Consider the following 15,856-nt stretch of genomic DNA (forward strand, 5'->3'; position numbering starts at 1 on the left):
GGTCAAAAGTAGTGCACTACACAGGGAATAGGGTGCCAACTCTGGTCAAAAGTAGTGCACTACATAGGGAATAGGGTGCCAACTCTGGTCAAAAGTAGTGCACTACACAGGGAATAGTGTGCCAACTCTGGTCAAAAGTAGTGCACTACATAGGGAATAGGGTGCCAACTCTGGTCAAAGGTAGTGCACTACACAGGGAATAGGGTGCCAACTCTGGTCAAAAGTAATGCACCACATAGGGAATAGGGTGCAATTTGGGACGGAGCCTGTGTTTTTCGGTTCTGAAGATTGACACGTGATTTGCATAGCCTGGCAGCCAATCAATAGACTTCTGGAGGAGAGAAACAACAACATTTGGGTCATGAAGTTGTTTTGTTCCCCCTAGAGTTCAGATTCACAGCCTGTCAGCATCCTCAACGGCACCCTATTCCCCTATGGGCCCTGGTAATAAAAAGTAGTGCACTAAATAGGGAATAGTGTGCCAACACTCGTCAAAAGTAGTGCACTAAATATGGAATAGGGTGCCAACCCTGGTCAAAAGTAGTGCACTAAATATGGAATAGGGTGCCAACCCTGGTCAGAAGCAGTGCACTAAATATGTAATAGGGTGCCAACACTCGTCAAAAGTAGTGCACTAAATATGGAATAGTGTGCCAACCCTGGTCAGAAGCAGTGCACTAAATATTGTTAGGCTAAGCTTAAACGATAACTGTTATAGTGATTATGTTATATCTGTTTTACAGTAAAGATCATAGTCTTTTAAACAATTACACATAAACTGATCCCCTCCCATCCCCCATGTTAATGAATAACACTTATTATCAGGATTATATCGGGTCTTTAGGATCATAGTCGTGTCAACAATTCCACATTTCTCATTATTGTGTTTATTGTGCGCTAAACTGCCCCCCTTAACCTTCCCTTCCCTAGACAGGTCTCTGTAGTGCACTAGACAGGTCTCTGTAGTTAACCTTCCCTTCACTAGACAGGTCTCTGTAGTTAACCTTCCCTTCACTAGACAGGTCTCTGTAGTTAACCTTCCCTTCCCTAGACAGGTCTCTGTAGTTAACCTTCCCTTCACTAGACAGGTCTCTGTAGTTAACCTTCCCTTCACTAGACAGGTCTCTGTAGTTAACCTTCCCTTCCCTAGACAGGTCTCTGTAGTGCCCTAGACAGGTCTCTGTAGTGCCCTAGACAGGTCTCTGTAGTGCACTAGACAGGTCTCTGTAGTTAACCTTCCCTTCACTAGACAGGTCTCTGTAGTGCACTAGACAGGTCTCTGTAGTGCACTAGACAGGTCTCTGTAGTTAACCTTCCCTTCCCTAGACAGGTCTCTGTAGTGAACTACAGGTCTCTGTAGTTAACCTTCCCTTCCCTAGACAGGTCTCTGTAGTGCACTAGACAGGTCTCTGTAGTTAACCTTCCCTTCACTAGACAGGTCTCTGTAGTTAACCTTCCCTTCCCTAGACAGGTCTCTGTAGTTAACCTTCCCTTCCCTAGACAGGTCTCTGTAGTGCCCTAGACAGGTCTCTGTAGTGCCCTAGACAGGTCTCTGTAGTGCACTAGACAGGTCTCTGTAGTTAACCTTCCCTTCACTAGACAGGTCTCTGTAGTGCACTAGACAGGTCTCTGTAGTTAACCTTCCCTTCACTAGACAGGTCTCTGTAGTGCACTAGACAGGTCTCTGTAGTTAACCTTCCCTTCCCTAGACAGGTCTCTGTAGTTAACCTTCCCTTCACTAGACAGGTCTCTGTAGTGCACTAGACAGGTCTCTGTAGTGCACTAGACAGGTCTCTGTAGTGCACTAGACAGGTCTCTGTAGTGCACTAGACAGGTCTCTGTAGTTAACCTTCCCTTCACTAGACAGGTCTCTGTAGTTAACCTTCCCTTCCCTAGACAGGTCTCTGTAGTGCACTAGACAGGTCTCTGTAGTTAACCTTCCCTTCCCTAGACAGGTCTCTGTAGTTAACCTTCCCTTCACTAGACAGGTCTCTGTAGTGCACTAGACAGGTCTCTGTAGTGAACCTTCCCTTCCCTAGACAGGTCTCTGTAGTTAACCTTCCCTTCCCTAGACAGGTCTCTGTAGTTAACCTTCCCTTCCCTAGACAGGTCTCTGTAGTGCACTAGACAGGTCTCTGTAGTTAACCTTCCCTTCCCTAGACAGGTCTCTGTAGTTAACCTTCCCTTCACTAGACAGGTCTCTGTAGTGCACTAGACAGGTCTCTGTAGTGCACTAGACAGGTCTCTGTAGTTAACCTTCCCTTCACTAGACAGGTCTCTGTAGTGCACTAGACAGGTCTCTGTAGTGCACTAGACAGGTCTCTGTAGTGCCCTAGACAGGTCTCTGTAGTTAACCTTCCCTTCCCTAGACAGGTCTCTGTAGTGCACTAGACAGGTCTCTGTAGTTAACCTTCCCTTCACTAGACAGGTCTCTGTAGTGCCCTAGACAGGTCTCTGTAGTGCACTAGACAGGTCTCTGTAGTGCACTAGACAGGTCTCTGTAGTGCACTAGACAGGTCTCTGTAGTGCACTAGACAGGTCTCTGTAGTGCACTAGACAGGTCTCTGTAGTTCACTAGACAGGTCTCTGTAGTGCACCAGACAGGTCTCTGTAGTGCACTAGACAGGTCTCTGTAGTGCACTAGACAGGTCTCTGTAGTGCACTAGACAGGTCTCTGTAGTTAACCTTCCCTTCCCTAGACAGGTCTCTGTAGTGCACTAGACAGGTCTCTGTAGTGCACTAGACAGGTCTCTGTAGTGCCCTAGACAGGTCTCTGTAGTGCACTAGACAGGTCTCTGTAGTGCACTAGACAGGTCTCTGTAGTTAACCTTCCCTTCCCTAGACAGGTCTCTGTAGTGCACTAGACAGGTCTCTGTAGTTAACCTTCCCTTCCCTAGACAGGTCTCTGTAGTGCACTACAGGTCTCTGTAGTTAACCTTCCCTTCACTAGACAGGTCTCTGTAGTGCACTAGACAGGTCTCTGTAGTTAACCTTCCCTTCCCTAGACAGGTCTCTGTAGTGCACTAGACAGGTCTCTGTAGTGCACTACAGGTCTCTGTAGTTAACCTTCCCTTCCCTAGACAGGTCTCTGTAGTTAACCTTCCCTTCCCTAGACAGGTCTCTGTAGTGCACTAGACAGGTCTCTGTAGTGCACTAGACAGGTCTCTGTAGTTAACCTTCCCTTCCCTAGACAGGTCTCTGTAGTGAACCTTCCCTTCCCTAGACAGGTCTCTGTAGTTAACCTTCCCTTCCCTAGACAGGTCTCTGTAGTGCACTAGACAGGTCTCTGTAGTGAACCTTCCCTTCACTAGACAGGTCTCTGTAGTGCACTAGACAGGTCTCTGTAGTTAACCTTCCCTTCCCTAGACAGGTCTCTGTAGTGAACCTTCCCTTCCCTAGACAGGTCTCTGTAGTTAACCTTCCCTTCCCTAGACAGGTCTCTGTAGTGCACTAGACAGGTCTCTGTAGTGAACCTTCCCTTCACTAGACAGGTCTCTGTAGTGCACTAGACAGGTCTCTGTAGTTAACCTTCCCTTCCCTAGACAGGTCTCTGTAGTGCACTAGACAGGTCTCTGTAGTGCACTAGACAGGTCTCTGTAGTGAACCTTCCCTTCCCTAGACAGGTCTCTGTAGTTAACCTTCCCTTCACTAGACAGGTCTCTGTAGTTAACCTTCCCTTCACTAGACAGGTCTCTGTAGTTAACCTTCCCTTCCCTAGACAGGTCTCTGTAGTGCCCTAGACAGGTCTCTGTAGTGCACTAGACAGGTCTCTGTAGTGCACTACAGGTCTCTGTAGTTAACCTTCCCTTCCCTAGACAGGTCTCTGTAGTTAACCTTCCCTTCCCTAGACAGGTCTCTGTAGTGCACTAGACAGGTCTCTGTAGTGCACTAGACAGGTCTCTGTAGTGCACTAGACAGGTCTCTGTAGTTAACCTTCCCTTCCCTAGACAGGTCTCTGTAGTTAACCTTCCCTTCCCTAGACAGGTCTCTGTAGTGCACTAGACAGGTCTCTGTAGTTAACCTTCCCTTCCCTAGACAGGTCTCTGTAGTGCACTAGACAGGTCTCTGTAGTGAACCTTCCCTTCACTAGACAGGTCTCTGTAGTGCACTAGACAGGTCTCTGTAGTTAACCTTCCCTTCCCTAGACAGGTCTCTGTAGTGAACCTTCCCTTCCCTAGACAGGTCTCTGTAGTGCACTAGACAGGTCTCTGTAGTGCACTAGACAGGTCTCTGTAGTTAACCTTCCCTTCCCTAGACAGGTCTCTGTAGTGAACCTTCCCTTCCCTAGACAGGTCTCTGTAGTGCACTAGACAGGTCTCTGTAGTGCACTAGACAGGTCTCTGTAGTGCACTAGACAGGTCTCTGTAGTTAACCTTCCCTTCACTAGACAGGTCTCTGTAGTGCACTAGACAGGTCTCTGTAGTTAACCTTCCCTTCCCTAGACAGGTCTCTGTAGTGCACTAGACAGGTCTCTGTAGTGCACTAGACAGGTCTCTGTAGTGCACTAGACAGGTCTCTGTAGTTAACCTTCCCTTCACTAGACAGGTCTCTGTAGTGCACTAGACAGGTCTCTGTAGTGCACTAGACAGGTCTCTGTAGTGCACTAGACAGGTCTCTGTAGTTAACCTTCCCTTCACTAGACAGGTCTCTGTAGTGCACTAGACAGGTCTCTGTAGTGCACTAGACAGGTCTCTGTAGTTAACCTTCCCTTCACTAGACAGGTCTCTGTAGTTAACCTTCCCTTCCCTAGACAGGTCTCTGTAGTGCACTAGACAGGTCTCTGTAGTTAACCTTCCCTTCACTAGACAGGTCTCTGTAGTTAACCTTCCCTTCCCTAGACAGGTCTCTGTAGTGCACTAGACAGGTCTCTGCTCGTCAGACGGCCGTGTTCCAAATGGCATCCTATTCCCCTATGGGCCCTGGTCTAAAGTAGTGCACTACATAGGGAATAGGGCACCAACCCTGGTCTAAAGTAGTGCACTACATAGGGAATAGGGCCCTGGTCTAAAGTAGTGCACTACATAGGGAATAGGGCCCTGGTCTAAAGTAGTGCACTACATAGGGAATAGGACCCTGGTCTAAAGTAGTGCACTACATAGGGAATAGGGCCCTGGTCTAAAGTAGTGCACTACATAGGGAATAGGGCCCTGGCCTAAAGTAGTACACTACATAGGGAATAGGGCACCAACCCTGGTCTAAAGTAGTGCACTACATAGGGAATAGGGCCCTGGTCTAAAGTAGTACACTACATAGGGAATAGGGCACCAACCCTGGTCTAAAGTAGTGCACTACATAGGGAAATAGGGCCCTGGTCTAAAGTAGTGCACTACATAGGGAATAGGGCCCTGGTCTAAAGTAGTGCACTACATAGGGAATAGGGCACCAACCCTGGTCTAAAGTAGTGCACTACATAGGGAATAGGGCACCAACCCTGGTCTAAAGTAGTGCACTACATAGGGAATAGGGCCCTGGTCTAAAGTAGTGCACTGCATAGGGAATAGGGTTCCATTTGGGATTCAGCCGTGGACTGACGGCCCGGGGGGCACTAACGGTCACATGAAGATCATGTTGGTGGAAAACCTGCCAGGCAAATCATGTGTCGATCTTCAGAAGGCTAGGGCTTTGTTCCAAATGGCACCCTATTACATATTTAGTGCACTGCTTCTGACCGGGGTTGGCACCCTATTCCATATTTAGTGCACTGCTTCTGACCGGGGTTGGCACACTATTCCATATTTAGTGCACTGCTTCTGACCAGGGTTGGCACCCTATTCCATATTTAGTGCACTGCTTTTGACCAGGGTTGGCACCCTATTCCATATCATTTCCCATCACAAAGACGTATCGACAGGTAGCCTAGCGGTTAGAGGAGGCAGGTAGCCTAGCGGTTAGAGCGTTGGGCCTGTAACCGAAAGGTTGCTGGATCGAATCCCTGAGCTGACAAGGTAAATATCTGTCAGCAGCATTAGATCTGGGAGAAGCCTCGTTACAGCGACTAAATGGTGAAATGGAATTTGACTGCCGTTATGATTTGTAACCGCTGGTGTGGCAGTAACAGCTTTACACACACACACACACACAGACACACACACAGACACACACACACACACACAGACACACACACACACACACACACAGACACACACACACAGCTGTAGCGTTTTCGTGGGAAAATCCCGGATGCGACCAACTACCCTGTTATGCAAATACATAGTCAGCATCTCCAATTGGCACTCTATTCCCTAGTTAGTGCACTACTTTTAACCAGGGTCCATAGATTTCTGGTCAAAAGTAGTGCACTAAATAGGGAATTGGGTGCCACTTCTACTAGTGTGACTCTGGGCTTGAAGGAACAGGTTGAAGATGATAGATTACAATACCGTTAGAGCTTTATGTAAACAACACTATGGGGCATACATACGTGTGTGTGTGTGTGTGTGTGTGTGTGTGTGTGTGTGTGTGTGTGTGTGTGTGTGTGTGTGTGTGTGTGTGTGTGTGTGTGTGTGTGTGTGTGTGTGTGTGTGTGTGTGTGTGTGTGTGTGTTGGGGAGAATTTCTCCTTTGCCAAGATAATCCATCCACCTGACAGGTGTGGCATATCAAGAAGCTGATTAAACAGCATGATCACTACACAGGTGCACCTTGTGCTGGGGGACAATAAAAGGCCACTCTAGAATGTGTAGTTTAGTCACAGCACAACACAAGGCCTCAAATGTCTCAAGTTTTCAGGGAGAGTACATTTGGCATGCTGACTGCAGGAATGTCCACCAGAGCTGTTGCCAAAGGATTTTATGTTCATTTCTCTACCATAAGCCACCTCCAACATCGTTTTAGAGAATTTGGCAGTACGTCCAACCAGCCTCACAACCGCAGACAGCGTGTATGGCGTTGCGTGGGCGAGTGGTTTGCTGATGTCAACGTTGTGAACAGAGTGCCCCATGGTGGCGGTGGGGTTATGCTATGGGCAGGCATAAATTACAGACAATGAACACAATTGCATTTTATCTATGGCAATTTGAATGCACAGAGATACCATGATAAAATCCTGAGGCCCATTGTCGTGCCATTCTTCCGCCTCCATCACCTCACGTTTCAGCATGATAATGTACGGCCCCATGTCGCAAGGATCTGTTCCAGTTCCTGCCAATATCCAGCAACTTCACACAGCCATTGAAGAGGAGTGTGGACAACCTTCCACAGGCCACAATCAACAGCCTGATCAACTCTATGTGAAGGAGATGAGTCACGCTGTATGAGGCAAATGGTGGTCCACCAGATACGGACTGGTTTTCTGATCCACGCCCCTACCTTTTTATCAAGGTATCTGTGACCAACAGATGCATATCTGTATTCCCAGTCATGTGAAATCCATAGATTAGTGCCTAATGAATGTATTTAAATTGACTGATTTCCTTCTATGAACTGTAACTCAGTAAAATCTCTGAAATTGTTTCATGTTGCGTTTATATTTTTGTTCAGTATAGTTGTATCTTGCAAAAGTATTCATCCCCCTTGGCGGTTTTCCCGATTTTGTTGCATTACAATCTGTAATTGAAATGGATTTCTATTTGGATTTCATGTAATGGACACAAACAAAACAGTCCAAATTGGTGAAGTGAAATGAAAAAAACGACTTCTTTCAAAAAATTCTAAAAAATAAAAAAACAGAAATGTGGTGTGTGCATCTGTATTCACCCCCTTAGCTATGAAGTCCCTACATAAGATCTGGTGCAACCAATTACCTTCAGAAGTCACATAATTAGTTAAATAAAGTCCACCTGTGTGCAATCTAAGTGTCACATGATCTGTCACATGATCTCAGTATATATACACCTGTTCTGACAGACCCCAGAGTCTGCAACACCATTAAGCAAGGGGTACCACCAAGCAAGCGGCACCATGAAGACCAAGGAGCTCTCCAAACCGGTCAGGGACAAAGTTGTGGAGAAGTACACCAAATTGAAGGAGCTGGAGCAGTTTTGCCTTGAAGAATTGGCAACAATCCCAGTATCCCACAAGCCCCCCCCCCCCCCCCCCCTTAAAATGATCTAGATGCACTATTGTAAAGTGGCTGTTCCACTGGATGTCATAAGGTGAATGCACCAATTTGTAAGTCGCTCTGGATAAGAGCGTCTGCTAAATGACTTAAATGTAAATGTAGCTAGATGTTCCAAGCTTATAGAGACATACCCCAAGAGACTTGCAGCTGTAATTGCTGCAAAAGGTGGCTCTACAAAGTATTGACTTTGGGAGGGGTGAATAGTAATGCACCCTCAAGTTTTCATTTTTTTTGTCTTATTTCTTGTTCGTTTCACAATAAAAAAATATTTTGCATCTTCAAAGTGGTAGGCATGTTGTGTAAATCAAATGATACAACCCCCCCCTAAAAAAAATCTCTTTTAATTCCAGGTTGTAAGGCAACAAAATAGGAAAAATGCCAAGGGGGGGTGAATACTTTCACAAGCCACTGTAAGTAACTGGTTCCACACAGCATGTTGTTAGTTTACTCTACTTCCCGGTCAAAGTGTTCCCTGACCTTAACATGGTGGAGCAATAAGATGGGAATGTCATGAACCAAGAGGTTGTAGGTTCAAATCTCAGATGAGGACATGTTAAATAATAAATGAACATGCACAAATGATGTATGTGTCAAATATGTAAGTTGAAACATTGTATGTTAAAAAGCACTGTGTGTGTGTTCCACAGCCTTTATTGGGTAAGATATTGCTAATTGAATGAACATATGAGACAGGTTGAGCAAATACATTATTTTAAGTTGACTGAATTTTGTGCGTTAAGTTAAGTTTGGGCCAAATAAATTGTTTTAGTGAAAGTAACACTTGGACTGAAAAGTTGAGTAAACAATAATAAACAGTCTGTGCAACCAGTTAATTAATAATAATTAGTTGAAACAACTAGATTTGTGGGTGTTTTTTTTAACAGTGTATAGGTTTACAGCACACCTAACGCGAGGTGAGAGAAACGATGAGGGAACCAAAAAAAATGGATTACGTAACCATGGAAATGGAAATAGAGAATCCACTATAGCTCTCTCTGTCTCTCTCTCTCTGTCTCTCTCTCTCTCTCTCTCTCTCTCTGTCTCTCTCTCTCTGTCTCTCTCTCTCTGTCTCTCTCTCTCTCTCTGTCTCTCTCTCTGTCTCTCTCTCTCTCTGTCTCTCTCTCTCTCTGTCTCTCTCTCTCTCTCTGTCTCTCTCTCTCTCTCTGTCTCTCTCTCTCTCTGTCTCTCTCTCTCTCTCTCTCTCTCTCTGTCTCTCTCTCTCTCTGTCTCTCTCTCTGTCTCTCTCTCTCTCTCTCTCTCTCTCTCTCTCTAAGTGAGGATCACAACTGTGACTGCACGTGTGTGTCTGCCTGTCTAAGCTGTGTGGTTAATAAACAGGGGCTTATTGCATCAGATCAGCTTATTCTGCATCTGGAGTAGCCTGGTAATACCAATGTAAACAACATGGGCCTAACTTCCAGACATGTTTAGCCTAACTGCTGCCACATGTTATGCGCGGAAGCCAACATATGTTGCTAAAATGTATGAATATTTCATTGGATAGACATAACTGTGTGTGTGTGTGTGTGTGTGTGTGTGTGTGTGTGTGTGTGTGTGTGTGTGTGTGTGTGTGTGTGTGTGTGTGTGTGTGTGTGTGTGTGTGTGTGTGTGTGTGTGTGTGTGGGTGGGTGGGTGGGTGGGTGGGTGGGTGGGTGGGTGTGGGTGGGTGTGTGTGTGTGTTACCATGCATAACAAAACAGTGGAATAGCCTAATAAGCTAAAATGTCCAAGATGATGCTATAAAATACAATACATGGAAACCCATTGAGGCTCACGAAGCTCCCGATGAACAGTACTCGTGATGAAAAGTTATTGTGCTGACGTTGCTTCCAGAGGCAGTTTGGAAGTCAGTAGTGAGTGTTGCAACCCGAGGACAAACCGTTTTTACGAGCTACGCGCTTCAGCACTCAGCGGTCCCGTTCTGTGAGCTCGTGTGGCCTACCACTTCACAGCTGAGACGTTGTTGCTCCTAGACTTTTCCACTTCACAATAACAGCACTTACAGTTGACCGGGGGGAGCTCTAGCAGAGCAGACATTTTATGAACTGACTAGTTGGAAAGGTGGCATCCTATGACGGTGCCACGTTGAAAGCCACCGATCTCTTCAGTAAGGCCATTCTACTGCCAATGTTTGTCTATGGAGATTGCATGGCTGTGTGCTCGATTTGATACACCTGTCAGCAACGTGGTGGAAATAGCCCGATCCACACATTTTAAGGGGTGTCCACATACCTTTGTATATATGTTGTATAATCAACCATAGGCTATATATAAACCATAACATAACCATATACGCTATATATAAACCATAACATAACCATACACGCTATATATAAACCATAACATAACCATACACGCTATATATAAACCATAACATAACCATACACGCTATATATAAACCATAACATAACCATACACGCTATATATAAACCATAACATAACCATACACGCTATATATAAACCATAACATACGCTATATATAAACCATAACATAACCATATACGCTATATATAAACCATAACATAACCATACACGCTATATATAAACCATAACATAACCATACACGCTATATATAAACCATAACATAACCATACACGCTATATATAAACCATAACATAACCATACACGCTATATATAAACCATAACATAACCATACACGCTATATATAAACCATAACATACGCTATATATAAACCATAACATAACCATATACGCTATATATAAACCATAACATAACCATACACGCTATATATAAACCATAACATAACCATACACGCTATATATAAACCATAACATAACCATACACGCTATATATAAACCATAACATAACCATACACGCTATATATAAACCACAACCAAAACCTAAAGCAGTAAAACCACCATAAACAGCACATGAAAAACGTGGCGACTCACCTGTCAGCGGAAACAACAGTAACTGCATGATAATTAGAATCCAGTTGTCTCTCATGATTAGCTGTGTTATTAACGCTACCCCATGCGTCTGGACTTGTATGTGTCTAAAGTAGTCGTCTCTACCCGTACAGTGAACTGCGTAGCGGGTCTCTATCGCTGAGGTACGGTCCCTATCTAACTGAAGGAGGAACGCTACTGATTCGATTCTCTCAAGGGGCTGATACGACACTCCGATGGATTTGAGTGTTCCTTAAAGGGCCAGTACACCTTTTCCGCTCTACTCTTCTCCTCCTCTCCTCTTGTCTTCATCTCCTCTAGCAGTATACCGCTCCGATCCGTTCCGCATCGCGAGCCAGTCTGGACCACGGCCAGTGCGCGGCTGAGTCGTTATTACTGGAAGAACCACTCTTGTCTCCAAAGTCACGTTGACAGTTTTTCTAAATAAATAGCGCCTCGTCATAAAATGAATTCCCGCAGGATGAATCTGCGATTTTTAAAGTAGCGTTCACACTTTGAATGATCACCCCTGTACACTGACAGTGAAGAGGGTGTTTTTTGGCGTCTGCAGTCTACTGCGTCTCTGTCTGTCTGTCCATCTGTCTGTCCTTCTGGCTCTCTCGCTCTCTTTCTCCCTAACTCTATCTGTCACTCACTGTCTGTCTGTCTGTCTGTCTGTCTGTCTGTCTGTCTGTCTGTCTGTCTCTGCTCCTGTCTGTCTGTCTGTCTGTCTGTCTGTCTGTCTGTCTCTCTCTGCTTGTCTCTGTCTGTCTCTGTCTGTCTCTGTCTGTCTGTCTCTGCTTGTCTCTGTCTGTCTGTCTGTCTGTCTGTCTGTGTGTGTGTCTGTCTGTCTGTCTGTCTGTCTCTGCTCCTGTCTGTCTGTCTGTCTGTCTGTCTGTCTGTCTGTCTGTCTGTCTGTCTGTCTGTCTGTCTGTCTCTCTGTCAGTGGTAGGCTAATGGTGGTAGTGATGCAGCTATGGTTTGTTATTCACTTGGTTTCAGGTCACCTTCTCTAATCAATATTGTGTTAGATGATTCAGATGATTACTCATCATCATGCTGTGGTTATAAACATTCAGACAGGGTGTGTGTGTGTGTGTGTGTGTGTGTGTGTGTGTGTGTGTGTGTGTGTGTGTGTGTGTGTGTGTGTGTGTGTGTGTGTGTGTGTGTGTGTGTGTGTGTGTGTGTGTGTGTGTGTGTGTGTGTGTGTGTGTGTGTGTGTGTGTGTGTGTGTGTGTGTGTGTGTGTGTGTGTGTGTGTGTGGTGTCTCACTAGAGCTCCAGGGTGTTAACAGACTATTTACACTGGTAGGCTTTGTGCTGTATCTTAACACATCTCCCTCACATGACTGGTACAGCTTTAGTCTTATGGTTCTTCATTTAAAAACTCCCTTATTCTCACTGAGACACACAGTATTTAATATAAAACTCCCTTATTCTCACTGGGACACACAGTATTTAATATAAAACTCCCTTATTCTCACTGGGACACACAGTATTTAATATAAAACTCCCTTATTCTCACTGAGAAACACAGTATTTAATATAAAACTCCCTTATTCTCACTGAGACACACAGTATTTAATATAAAACTCCCTTATTCTCAGAGATACACAGTATTTAATATAAAACTCCCTTATTCTCACTGAGACACACAGTATTTAATATAAAACTCCCTTATTCTCACTGAGACACAGTATTTAATATAAAACTCCCTTATTCTCACTGAGACACACAGTATTTAATAAAAAACTCCCTTATTCTCAATGGGACACACAGTATTTAATATAAAACTCCCTTATTCTCAATGGGACACACAGTATTTAATATAAAACTCCCTTATTCTCACTGAGACACACAGTATTTAATATAAGAAAGTATTTAATATAAAACAGTATTTTCAAAAAATATCTTCAATAGGGGGTGAATGTCTCATTGTTAGACTATTGGTTCCTGTTGTCTCATTGTTAGACTAGTGGTACCTGTTGTCTCATTGTTAGACTATTGGTACCTGTTGTCTCATTGTTAGACTATTGGTACCTGTTGTCTCATTGTTAGACTATTGGTACCTGTTGTCTCATTGTTAGACTATTGGTACCTGTTGTCTCATTGTTAGACTAGTGGTACCTGTTGTCTCACTGTTAGACTATTGGTACCTGTTGTCTCATTGTTAGACTATTGGTACCTGTTGTCTCATTGTTAGACTATTGGTACCTGTTGTCTCATTGTTAGACTATTGGTACCTGTTGTCTCATTGTTAGACTAGTGGTACCTGTTGTCTCACTGTTAGACTGTTGGTACCTGTTGTCTCATTGTTAGACTATTGGTACCTGTTGTCTCATTGTTAGACTATTGGTACATGTTGTCTCATTGTTAGACTGTTGGTACCTGTTGTCTCATTGTTAGACTATTGGTACCTGTTGTCTCATTGTTAGACTATTGGTACCTGTTGTCTCATTGTTAGACTAGTGGTACCTGTTGTCTCATTGTTAGACTATTAGTACCTGTTGTTATGGAGTTGGGGGGGGGGGGGGGGTTGTTCTGTACAGGGTATAGATCTGTGCCCTATTAGTACCTGTTGTTATGGAGTTGGGGGGGGGGGGGGGGGGTTGTTCTGTACAGGGTATAGATCTGTGCCCTATTAGTACCTGTTGTTATGGAGTTGGGGGGGGGGGGGGGTTGTTCTGTACAGGGTATAGATCTGTGCCCTATTAGTACCTGTTGTTATGGAGTTGGGGGGGGGGGGGGGGTTGTTCTGTACACGGGTATAGATCTGTGCCCTATTAGTACCTGTTGTTATGGAGTTGGGGGGGGGGGTGGGGTTGTTCTGTACAGGGTATAGATCTGTGCCCTATTAGTACCTGTTGTTATGGAGTTGGGGGGGGGGGGGGGGGTTGTTCTGTACAGGGTATAGATCTGTGCCCTATTAGTACCTGTTGTTATGGAGTGGAGGGGGGGGGGGGGGGGGGGGGTTGTTCTGTACAGGGTATAGATCTGTGCCGTATTGGCAACATCTACTCGGAGTTGAAGGCTGAGACAGGGGTCATGTGACGTCAACAACAACAACAACAAAAAGTTTGGGTGGGCAATGTATGGAATCCATGCTGTACTCAAAGGGTTACATCACCACTCTTTGACAACATAGTGTGGTTTATCACATAATAAATCCTATGAATGGATCTAACTAACTGTTATTACACGAAATAACCAGATAGTGCTATGTCTACATCTACTGCCATTAGTCGGCCCTCACCATGTTCCCAATAACCAAGTAGGGTTATATCTACTGCCATTAGTCGGCCCTCACCATGTTCCCAATAACCAAATAGTGTTATGTCTACTGCCATTAGTCGGCCCTCGCCATGTTCCCAATAACCAAATAGTGTTATGTCTACTGCCATTAGTTGGCCCTCGCCATGTTCCCAATAACCAAATAGTGTTACGTCTACGTCTACTGCCATTAGTCGGCCCTCGCCATGTTCCCAATAACCAAGTAGTGTTATGTCTACTGCCATTAGTCGGCCCTCGCCATGTTCCCAATAACCAGATAGTGTTATGTCTACTGCCATTAGTCGGCCCTCGCCATGTTCCCAATAACCAAATAGTGTTATGTCTACTGCCATTAGTCGGCCCTCGCCATGTTCCCAATAACCAAATAGTGTTATGTCTACTGCCATTAGTCGGCCCTCGCCATGTTCCCAATAACCAAATAGTGTTATGTCTACTGCCAATTAGTCGGCCCTCCGCCATGTTCCCAATAACCAAGTAGTTGTTATGTCTACTGCCATTAGTCGGCCCTCGCCATGTTCCCAATAACCAAATAGTGTTATGTCTACTGCCATTAGTCGGCCCTCGCCATGTTCCCAATAACCAAATAGTGTTATGTCTACTGCCATTAGTCGGCCCTCGCCATGTTCCCAATAACCAAGTAGTGTTATGTCTACTGCCATTAGTCGGCCCTCGCCATGTTCCCAATAACCAAATAGTGTTATGTCTACTGCCATTAGTCGGCCCTCACCATGTTCCCAATAACCAGATAGTGTTATATCTACGTCTACTGCCATTAGTCGGCCCTCGCCATGTTCCCAATAACCAGATAGTGTTATATCTACGTCTACTGCCATTAGTCGGCCCTCGCCATGTTCCCAATAACCAAGTAGTGTTATGTCTACTGCCATTAGTCGGCCCTCGCCATGTTCCCAATAACCAAGTAGTGTTATGTCTACTGCCATTAGTCGGCCCTCGCCATGTTCCCAATAACCAAATAGTGTTATGTCTACTGCCATTAGTCGGCCCTCGCCATGTTCCCAATAACCAAATAGTGTTACGTCTACGTCTACTGCCATTAGTCGGCCCTCGCCATGCTCCCAATAACCAAATAGTGTTATGTCTACTGCCATTAGTCGGCCCTCACCATGTTCCCAATAACCAGATAGTGTTATATCTACGTCTACTGCCATTAGTCGGCCCTCGCCATGTTCCCAATAACCAAGTAGTGTTATGTCTACTGCCATTAGTCGGCCCTCGCCATGTTCCCAATAACCAAGTAGGGTTATATCTACGTCTACTGCTATTAGTCGGCCCTCACCATGTTCCCAATAACCAAGTAGTGTTATGTCTACTGCCATTAGTCGGCCCTCACCATGTTCCCAATAACCAAATAGTGTTATGCCTACGTCTACTGCCATTAGTCGGCCCTCGCCATGTTCCCAATAACCAAATAGTGTTATGTCTGCTGCCATTAGTCGGCCCTCGCCATGTTCCCAATAACCAAATAGTGTTATGTCTGCTGCCATTAGTCGGCCCTCGCCATGTTCCCAATAACCAAATAGTGTTATGTCTGCTGCCATTAGTCGGCCCTCGCCATGTTCCCAATAACCAAATAGTGTT

The 15,856-nt window shown here is 45.0% G+C and overlaps 1 protein-coding gene across 1 annotated transcript in view; it reads right to left on the bottom strand.

Moving 5' to 3' along the window:
* Positions 1–11,524, bottom strand: part of LOC129842592 (mast/stem cell growth factor receptor kita-like) — a 66,623-nt gene extending 55,099 nt beyond the window's left edge. Inside the window, exon 1 of the mRNA XM_055911221.1 lies at positions 10,971–11,524. Coding sequence (XP_055767196.1) covers positions 10,971–11,025 — 55 coding nt within the window. The 5' untranslated portion in view covers positions 11,026–11,524. The remainder of the gene's footprint in view (positions 1–10,970) is intronic.
* Positions 11,525–15,856: the final 4,332 nt, after the last annotated feature.

This window comes from Salvelinus fontinalis, unplaced genomic scaffold (genome assembly GCF_029448725.1).
Source record: "Salvelinus fontinalis isolate EN_2023a unplaced genomic scaffold, ASM2944872v1 scaffold_0056, whole genome shotgun sequence".
In the NCBI taxonomy this organism is placed as follows: Eukaryota; Metazoa; Chordata; class Actinopteri; order Salmoniformes; family Salmonidae; genus Salvelinus; species Salvelinus fontinalis.